The following is a 10880-nucleotide window of genomic DNA, read 5'->3' as shown; positions in this document are numbered from 1 at the left end:
TGTATTTGCAGAAGGTCTTTTACACATTGTTGTGAGTGGTCTTTCATTGATTTTATTGTGTTTCTTTGTATTTACCATGAATGCCTACATGAAGATGAATCTTAGGATAGTATATGATGACACATACAGTATGTTCTTGGTTAATAAATTTACTTTGAACGATCTCACTTCCTGATTCCCAAAGGTTTGAATTAGACCTTGAAGATTTGACTTCAAATAATAAAAATGGTTTGTCTACTAATAAATGAACCTTTGAACTTTGTGCTGCGACAATGGTATAGAGATCTGTTCCTCCACAAACCTTCAGAAAACTAATTCACCACTTATCCTTCAGTATTACATATCTGTCAAGCTAGTTCTATTCAATATCCAAAATATAACAGACTACAGGATCAACTGATTCATTGACTTTAGTATTAAGAATCTGTTTTCACTGATTTAAAATCAATTTACTCACAATGAGGAGCTTCACCCCATTATTAAAAATGGTTCATGGATAAACCGATTTTCATTCAGATATTGATAAAGTGGCTCCAGTTTACCATTCTTAGGATTCACTAACAATGAACTTTTATAAAAGAAAAAAGTTACATTCCAACACGTCCACAAGACATAGGAGCAGAACTGGGCCATTCGGCCCTTCTTTTTTAAATGGACATCCCTCTGTTCTGAGGCTGTGTCCCCTGGTTCTAGATTCCCCTCCTATAGGAAACACGCTCTCTGTCCTTTCCATATCCTCTCTATCCAGGCCATTCAATAGGTTTCAGTGAGATTCCCCCACCCCCCCCCATTCTTCTAAACTCTAGCAAGTACAAACCCAGAGCCATCAAGCAGCCCTCATATGTACACCCTTCCATTCCTCGAATCATTCTTGTGAAGCTCCTCTCCAATGCCAGCACATCTTCGATAAGGGGCCCAAACTGTTCACAATACACAATACAGTGCAGTCTGACTCGAAAACTAATCTGGGAAATTATAGGCCGGTAAGTTTAACATTGGTAGTAGGTAAATTATTGGAAGGAGTACTAAGAGATAGGATCTATAAGTATTTGGATAGACAGGGACTTATTAGGGAGAGTCAACATGGCTTTGTGCTTGGTAGGTCATGTTTAACAAATCTATTAGAGTTTTTCAAGGAGGTTACCAGGAAAGTGGATGAAGGGAAGGCAGTGAATGTTGTCTACATGAACTTCAGTAAGGCCTTTGACAAGGTTCGGCATGAGAGGTTAGTTAGGAAGATTCATTTGCTAAGTATGCATGGTGAGGTAGTAAATTGGATTAGACATCAGCTCAATGGGAGAAGTCAGAGAGTGGTAGTGGAGGTTTGCTTCTCTGAGTGGAGGCCTGTGACTAGTGGTGTGCCACAGGGATCAGTGCTGGGTCCATTGTCATTTGTCATCTGTATCAATGATCTGGATGATAATGTGGTAAATTGGATCAGCAAATTTGCTGATGATACAAAGATGGGAGGTGTAGTGGATAGTGAGGAAGGTTCTCAAAGTTTGCAGAGGGATTTGGACCAGCTGAAAAAATGGGCTGAAGAATGGCAGATGGAGTTTAATACAGACAAGTGTGAGGTATTACACTTTGGAAGGACAAACAAAGGTAGAACATACAAGGTAAATGGTAGGGCACTGAGGAGTGCAGTAGAACAGATGGATCTGGGAATACAGATACAAAATTCCCTAAAAGTGGCATCACAGGTAGATAGGGTCGTAAAGAGCTTTTGGTGCATTGGCCTTTATAAATCAAAGTATTGAGCATAGTAGAGTAGGCCTCCATTAGTCTCGATAGACCATGGATTTGCACCTCGGAAAGTTTCCAGGGCGCAAGCCTGGGCAAGGGTTTTTTTATGGAAGACTGGCAGTTGCCCAAGCTGCAAGTCTCCCCTCTCCTCGCCACCAATGTTGTCCAAGGGAAGGGCATTAGATTGAGTATAAGAGTTGGAATGTTATGGTGAGGTTGTATAAGGCATTGGTGAGGCCGAATTTGGAGTATTGTGTGAAGTTTTGGTCACCAAATTACAGGAAGGATATTAATAAGGTTGAAAGAGTGCAGAGAAGGTTTACAAGGATGTTGCCAGGACTTAAGAAACTGAGTTGTAGAGAAAGGTTGAATAGGTTAGGACTTTATTCCCTGGAGCGTAGAAGAATGACGGGAGATTTGATAGAAGTATTTAAAATTATGATGGGTATAGATAGAGTGAATGCAAGCAGGCTTTTTCCACTGAGGCTAGGGGAGAAAAAAACCAGAGGACATGGGTTAAGGGTGAAGGGGGGAAAGTTTAAAGGGAACATGGGGGGGGGGGCTTCTTCACACAGAGAGTGGTGGGAGTGTGGAATGAGCTGCCAGATGAAGTGGTAAATGCGTGCTCACTTTTAACAATTAAGAAAAACTTGGACAGGTACATGGATGAGAGGGGTATGGAGGGATATGGTCCAGGTGCAGGTCAGTGGGACTAGGCAGAAAATTGGTTCGGCACAGCCAAGAAGGGCCAAAGGTCTGTTTCTGTGCTGAGATGTTCTATGGTTCTATGACTAATGTCTTAAAAACCCTCATCATTACATCCTCACATTTATATTCTTGTCCTCTTGAAATAATACACTGATAACTGAAGAAATTTTGTCTATGGTCATGAGAACAAACCATTTGGTAAAGCCACATAATATCAAATCAAATTTGTGCCTGTTTTCCCACCAAACCATGGGATCAAGTCAAACTTCTAACTCTAAAGTTTTTTTTTCCAGTCTCTCTGCACCTCTGATACTTGAAACTTCTCCCCATTTAGATAATAGTCTGCACTATTGCCACCTCATTCTCTCTGCTATACATACATTGCCCTCACTCCTATCACCCTTTGACTATAGTGTGTACCACTGCAACAGAAATATAGGCATTCCACCTGCCTGTTTCTCACAAAGTCACATACTATTCTGTTTAGATAATTTAAAATGTTTATTTATTCAAGAGATTTAGCAAATACCAGAAATTATGAGCAACAAGTACAAAGTGCTAGAGAAACTCAGGTTAGGCAGCAGCTATGGAGGGAAGGAACAGTCAATATTTCAGGCTGAGACCTTTCATCAGGACTGAAGACAGCAGGACAGTCCCGATGAAGGATTTTGGACAAATCGTTGACTGTTTATTCCTCTCCATAGGTGCAGCCTGACTTACTGAGTTCCTCCAGCATTTTGTGTGTGTCACATACCATTCTGACTTGGAAACCTGCCATTCATCATTGCTGGGTCTAAACCCTTGAGCTCTCTATCAGAAAACGTCATGGGAATATCTTCAACAGGAGGACTACAACTGTTTTAAATGGTATCTACCACTGCTTTCTCAAATGCTGGAAATCTTAAGGATCTCAGCAGGTCAGGCTGCATCTATGAAGGGGAATAAACAGTTGATTATTTTGGGCTGAGACCCTCCATCAGGACTGGAGAGGATGTAAGATGGTGACGGGAGGGAAAGTTTCGTGTCATATGAGGCAGTGATAATAAACCTGATTCTGATTCATGAATGAAGTTGTATGTTGATGTCCTTAAGTAATCTGCTTCTGATGTTGATCTTCAAGTTTATCTGACTGTACATATATACAACCAAATGAAGTAATGTTCCTCCTGACCACAAAACATACATCACACACAGCACATAAAACAGAATATTACCACAAGTAAGTTCATAAAATATGATTCAAATGCATATTTTGTGCAGCACAGCTAAACAGTAACAAGCTCACTGTCCCAGTGACGAGACCTCAATGGAGGCAGGGTATTCATTACAGTCTCCAGGATGTAGTACGGTGGTCATTTACTGCTTGTTCTTTCTTCCAGTCAATAAAAGCCAATATCTCACCTCACGTCTCGGAGAATTGTTGATGGTGCATCAAGAGGGATAATAAATTAGCCATGATCAGCTGTGGTAACCGAGGTCCTTTGGAGTATGCAGATGTCTCCTTCACATGTTCTACCAGTCTGTTGTCGCCAGTACAATCTCCTAAGCAGTGGTGTGCAGGGGAATGCCATCAGCACGGGTGATGCCAACAGACTCAACAGACTGATTAGAAAGGCTGGCTCCATTATAGGAGTCAAAATAGACACACTTCAGGCTGTGGTAGAACAAAGGACCCTACGGATAATCCTGGCAATTCTGGACAATGTTTCTCACCCTCTGCATGCCTCTTTGGCTGAACAGAGGAGTGCCTTTAGCAACAGACCAAGACAACTGCTCTGCTCCAAAGAGCGCTACATGAGGTCATTGTGACCCACTGCTATTAGGCTCTATAATGAGCCAACCTATAGCCAGAAAAGTGATGGCCCCTTCTTGTTACACTGTTTGAGGTAATTTATTTTTTATTCTTTCTTTTAATATTTCTTTTACTACTCTTTTAATATTTGTATATCTTTGCACTTGTAATGTTACTGTGACACCGCAATTTCTTTTGGGATCAATAAAGTATCTATCTATCTATCGAATGGCCTGACAGACTCAATGGACTGAATGGCCTAATTCTGCTCTGGTGTCTTATGATCTTACAAAAGGCTGGTGGAACTCAGCAGGTCAGTCAGCATCTTTCAAGAGGAATAAATAGTTGACTTCTTGGGCAGAGACTCTACATCAGGACTGGAAAGGAAGAGGACAGAAGGTAGAGGAGTAAAAGCTGACAAGTAATAGGTGAGACCAGGTGATGGGTGGGAGATGGCAAGTGAAATAAGGGGATATACGGAAGAGGACTCGCTGGGAGGGGATATACGGAAGAGGACTCGCTGGGAGGGGATATACGGAAGAGGACTCGCTGGGAGGGGATATACGGAAGAGGACTCGCTGGGAGGGGATATACGGAAGAGGAATCTCTGGGAGGGGATATACGGAAGAGGACTCGCTGGGAGGGGATATACGGAAGAGGACTTGCTGGGAGGGGATATACGGAAGAGGAATCTCTGGGAGGGGATATACGGAAGAGGACTCGCTGGGAGGGGATATACGGAAGAGGACTTGCTGGGAGGGGATATACGGAAGAGGAATCTCTGGGAGGGGATATACGGAAGAGGACTCGCTGGGAGGGGATATACGGAAGAGGACTTGCTGGGAGGAGATATACGGAAGAGGAATCTCTGGGAGGGGATATACGGAAAAGTTCTGGAGAAGGAAACTGATTGACCATGGAAGAAAGAGAAGGAGGAGGGGCACCGAGGGAGATGATGGCAGGTGAGAAGAGAAGGGGTGAGAGGGGTAACCAGAATGGGGAATGGAAAAAGATGGAAGGAAGGGGGTATGGGGAATTACCAGAAGGTGGAATAATCAGTGTTCATGCCATCATGTTGAAGACTATCCAGATGATACAGGAGGCATTGCTTCTCCAACCTGAGCTTAGCCTCATCATGACAATAGGGCATGGACAGACATGTCAGAATGGGAATGGAAACTGATGAAGAGATTGGACCATTGGGCCAGGGTAAATAACGAACTGGTGTTTAAAGTGGCTCATGCATCTTGAAGAACCTGAAAGATAGTCCATTTTTACGTTGTTCATGGTGCCAGCTTTTAGTACTTAATAAAGGACTGATGATTAGTTTAGTGAAGCACCTTCCTGGAGTTTAGAAGAATGAAGACTAATCTCATTGAAACCTATTGAATATTGAAAGCCTAGATAGCGTGGATGTGGAGAGGATGCTTCCAGTTGGGGAGAGTCCAGGAGGACCAGAGGGCACAGCCTCAGAATACAAGAACGTTTGGCAGAGATGATGAAAAGTTTCTTTAGCCAGAGGGTGGTGAATCTGTGGAATTTATTGCTACAGATGGCTGTGGAGGCCAAGCAATTGGGTATATTGAAACTGAATGTAGAATGGCTCTAGATTAATGAGGGTATCAAAGTTTACAGGGAGAAGGCAGGAGAGTGGGGTTGAGAGGGACAATAAAGGGTGGCACCGTAGCCTAGTGGATAGCAAAACACTTTACAGTACAGGTTACCCAGTTCAATTCCTGCCGCTGTCTACGTTCTCCCCGTGACCATGTGGGTTTTCTCCAGGTACTCTGGTTTCTTCACACAGTACAACGATGTACCGGTTGTTTGCTTAATTGGTCATTGTAGGTTATCCAGTGATTAAGCTAGGATTAAATTGGGGAGTTGCGGGCGGCACGGGTCGGGATGGCCTGCTCCGCGCTGTGGCTCAATAAATAAAAATAAATAATTAAACAAATCAGCCATAATGGAATATCAGAGCAGACCAGATGGGCTGAGTGGCCTAATCCTGTTCTATGTCATGTGGAATAGGTGATCAAGTTGATAATATCAAACTACCACTGAGGACATTTTGGATACAACTGGTTTATACCTGTCTTTGAATCTTCAGAAAATAGTGCCGTTTCCATTTTGAATCTTGAGGAATTTATCACAGATACAAGCGACTGCACAATCTTTTGTTTCAAGGACAAGTACAAGTAATCCAAGGGCACTATCCCTTCCATTCAATACGACATTATTATAAATAAGAGACCTCAGTCATTGCCTATTTTTGAAGGCGGTGTTTTACTGTGCTTCTGACTAATGTCATGTCACCTGGGGCGTTTAAACTAGTAATTCTGCTGCCACCAAAAGTGGCAATTTTTGCAAATGTTTCGAGAAACTATGTGCTTAAATCTGCTCATTGCCCTTCAGTTCATCGAGGGAACACTTTTAATATTCTACAATGCTTGCAACTCATCTCAATCTGTTTACAGAAAAAGAAACGGCTGCAAAAATAGAATATAGAGAGGAGAATGCATGAGGTTATTTACATTTGCAACTTATTTTCAACATTCCAATATATCATTTACCAAAAATCTATGTCACAAATAAATGTTGTTAAATATTTGAAGATTTTTTAAAATGTAAAACCCATGCATTCTGTTCCTTTACAATGAAAGATACTTAGATAACACCAACAAGAGAAAATCTGCAGACGCTGGAAATCCGAGCAACACACACACAAAATGCTGGAGGAACTCAGCAGGCCAGGCAGCATCTATGGAAAAAAAATTATGGTCGACATTTCGGGCCGATACCCTTCAGCAGGACTGGAGAAAAAAAGATGAGGAGTAGGTGCAAAAGGTGGGTGAAAAAAATATGACACCCATAGGAATAGTTTTAAAATATTAACCAGTTAATATACCAGTTAATAAACCAGTCAATCAGAGAGCAATACTGATTTATTTGTTTTACTGATTTAGTCCAGGGGTTCCCAATCTGGGGTCCCCGGACTCCTTAGTTAATGGTAGGAGTCCATAACATAAGAAAGGTCGGGAACCCCTGATTTAGAGATACAGTATAGAATAGAATCCCCTTCACTTCATGCCGATAAGCAACTGCAATTTCACTCTAGCCCTATCACAGGACAATTGACAATGAACCTACCTGCTGTGCCTTTGGACCGTGGGGGGGGGGGGGAGCAGCAACACCTGGAAAAAGCTCACCATGAGTGACTTGTACAGAGAACAGTGACAACATGTACAGTGACAAGAATGCTTTAGAGTCAGAGAGAACTATCACACAGAAACAGGCCATTTGGCCCATGCCAAACTGTTGATCTGCCTGGATAGCCCTCCATACCCCTCCCAACTATGTTCAAATCTATGGAAGAGGAACACTCGGGGAATATCTACGCATGTCATGGGGGGAACATACAGAGAATGCCAGGATTGAACTTTGAACTCCGACATGTAATAGAGTCATGCTAACCCAGCTAGTCCTAATTTCCTGTGTTCAACTGGTTAGTGTAACGCTATTTCTGCACCAGCTGTAAGACTGGGGATCAGTTCCCACTGCTATCTGTAAGTTTTTCCCGTGACCGCGTGGGTTTCCTCCCACAGTCCATATGGGTTAGGGTTAATGAGTTTTGGCTACGCTCTAGATGGCGTGGAAGCATGGAAACACTGTTGTACCTACCTCAATCACGTCCTCTGGCAATTCACTCTATATAATCACCACCCTTGCATGAAAAAGTTACTCCTCAGTTACCTTACAAATCTTTCCTCGCTCAATCTAATTTTGTCTCCTGTAGTTTTGGACTCCCCTACTTGGGGTAAAGATCATCACCATCCACCTTATCTATGCCACCAATCACTTTAAGTACTTCTCCAAGATCGCTCCTTGATCTCCTACGTTCCAAGGGATAAAGGCCTAGCTCGGCCAAACTCTCCCCTTACATCACAGCTTCTGGTTCTGGCAGCATCTTTTCCAGTTTAACCACTTCTGTGTGATTTTATGTGCTGAGACATTGAGTTTTCTGAAAAGCATTCTGTGGAAGTTGCAAGAGCTGCAGTGGTTATACCGTCACTCTGCGCTCAGCCAAGAGGGTGGCTTTAATTCACACAGCGTCACGTGCTCAGATTGTTCGCAAAGACACCGACCGTTAGTTTACGTTGGGGACATTTTGATAAATGGATGCACACAAGTGAACCTGAGCAGGTTGCTGAGGTGATAGTTATTGGTGCAAAGAATAAGGCAGAAGACAAAGGTTAGAGAATAAATCAGTATGTTACAAAATGACAAACAGTTTTGATGATTTATTGTTCTTTACACACATTGTAGGAGCAATACTTTCAGTCTGTCTGTATTGTATTTGGTGTTGTGTGTTTGTAATGGATTACACTTGCATGTGGGTTGGGGGTGTGGTAGAAGCGAATGAGTATAGTCACATATTCGCCCTTTGTGTCATTAGTTAGAGAGACAGTAGGGAAAATTGGATTTTTTTTGTTAACCACTATATCGCTAATTTAGTTATGTTAACTTTGCTTATTTCACTATCGCTATGCTAGTTTCATGACTTATTTAAGATTGTTCATCTTTGCTCTTTCATATTAGAGGACTGAACGTACATTTTTCGACTTGGAACTCGATTTGGAAGCGCATAACACAGGGTCGAGTCCCGTACTCAGTCTCTCAGTGGGTTTGGGTTGGTTCTTCAAGTAACTGCCAGACACATTGTTAGGAGAGGCACGGTTGCATGGCGGTTAGCGTTACACCGTTAGCGACCTGGTTTCAATTCCTATCGCTGTCTGTAAGGAGCTCGTATGTACTCTCCGTGAATGCGCAGATTTCACCCAGGGGCTCCGGTTTCCTCCCACATCCCAAAGGCGTACGGGTGGGTGGGTGGGTTAATTGATCACGTGGGTGTAGTTGACCGGCACGGGTTCATTGGGCTGTTACTTGCTGCAGATGTTTCCTATGTTGGGTGAGTCTAGGACCAGAGGACAGAGCCTCAGAGTACAACTATGTCCCTTTAGAACAAAGAGGAGGAGGATTTACTTTAGCCAGAGGAATTCAATGCCACAGATGATTATGGAGGCCAAGTCATTGGGTGTATTTAAAGCGAAGGTGATAATTTCTTGATTACTAAGAATATAAAAGGTTATGGGGTGAAGGCAGGAGAATTGGGTTGAGAGAGAAAATAAATCAGCCATGTTTGAATGGTGGAGCAGACTCAATGGGCTGAATGGCTTAATTCTGTGTCCAGTCTTATGGTCTAATTACTTCATTATTGCTTAATTTTGCAGTATTTGTTTTGTAATTTTTATGCATTTGCTTCTACAAAATAACAAATTCACATCATATAAGTTAGTGAAAATAAATCCAGTTTTGATTCACCAACTCTCTCATGCCCCAGTAGTGACAGAGTGTGTACCAATCCCCACCCAATGTTGACCTTCCGTCTTAGAAGCTGGTATTACGCTGATCCAGTAGAGTTCCTGACTGGTGGAATTTATGACTGGGATGGAGGAGGAGTGGGGTGGGGGTGAGGGCTCGGCGAGGGTAACTGAGTGTCAGGCATGGTTGGTTAGATTTGATCTGATTTAGAGACAGGCCCTTCCAACCCATTGAGAAAGCCCAGCCAGCAATCCCTGATTTAACTCTAGCCTATTTACAATGACCAACTAACGTATCGACCAGTACATCTTTGGACTGTGGGAAGAAACCGGAGCACCCGGAATAAACCCAGGCGCACATGGGATGAGTGTATGAACTTTCTTACAGGGGACGCCAAATGTGAACTCTGAGCTCCAACACCCCAAGCTGTAGTAACATCACACCAACGACTATGCCACCAATCCACTTACAGGAGATGGTCACTTCAATGGCCGTTCCTCAGCCCTTGCCTTAATGGTCTCGCCACTCGAAGGCATGGCCTGGCACATTCGCCGAGGAGATAAGAATCAAGATTCAGGATTGTTTAATGTCATTCCCATCAGAACTAAATGCTTGTTAGTCCAGATCCAACATAGCATATAAAAAACACACTAAATATAAAAAACACACTAAGGTAAAGAACACAATAATAAAAAAACACAATAAATATAAATAAATAAGATAGGTTACCTGCATTGATCGTATGTGGATAAAGTGTCTGTACTTCAGGTTACTGACAGGAAATGGTAAAGTAGTGGTGGTTGTGGGCATTGTGGCTTAAATGTTATCCCTATCATATTGATTGTGTGCGAATTAGTGCACAGACATCAATAAGGTTGAAAGAGTACAGAGAAAATCTACAAGGATTTGCAAGGCCTGAGTTATAGGGAAAGGTTGGATAGGTTAGAACTTTATTCCCTGAAACATAGGAGAATGTGGAGAGGTTTCACTGAGGTGTTCAAATGAGGGGCATAGATAAGACTTTTTCCACTGATGCTGGGTGAGACTAGTACAAGAGGTCACAGCTTTAGGGTGAAAGTTGAAAATTTCAGAGGAACATGAGGGGGAACTTCTTCACTCAGAATGTGGTGAGAGTGTGGAACGAGCTTCCAGAGGAAGTAATGGATGTGGGTTTGGTTGCAACATTAAAAAGAAATTAGGATATATACATAGGTGGGAGAGGGATGGAGGGCTATAGTCCAGGCAGAACAACAGT

General features: G+C 42.6%; 1 protein-coding gene across 1 annotated transcript in view; it reads left to right on the top strand.

The window, feature by feature from the left end:
• The window catches only part of nek10 (NIMA-related kinase 10), a 111171-nt gene extending 106802 nt beyond the window's left edge, over positions 1-4369 (top strand). The window contains exon 37 of the mRNA XM_059945004.1: positions 3834-4369. Coding sequence (XP_059800987.1) covers positions 3834-3840 — 7 coding nt within the window. The 3' untranslated portion in view covers positions 3841-4369. The remainder of the gene's footprint in view (positions 1-3833) is intronic.
• The last annotated feature ends 6511 nt before the right edge of the window (positions 4370-10880 follow it).

The sequence above is a fragment of the Hypanus sabinus genome, chromosome 20, assembly GCF_030144855.1.
Source record: "Hypanus sabinus isolate sHypSab1 chromosome 20, sHypSab1.hap1, whole genome shotgun sequence".
In the NCBI taxonomy this organism is placed as follows: domain Eukaryota; kingdom Metazoa; phylum Chordata; class Chondrichthyes; order Myliobatiformes; family Dasyatidae; genus Hypanus; species Hypanus sabinus.
Note: the sequence above shows the minus strand (reverse complement) of the source record. Positions and strands in the feature narration are given on the sequence as shown.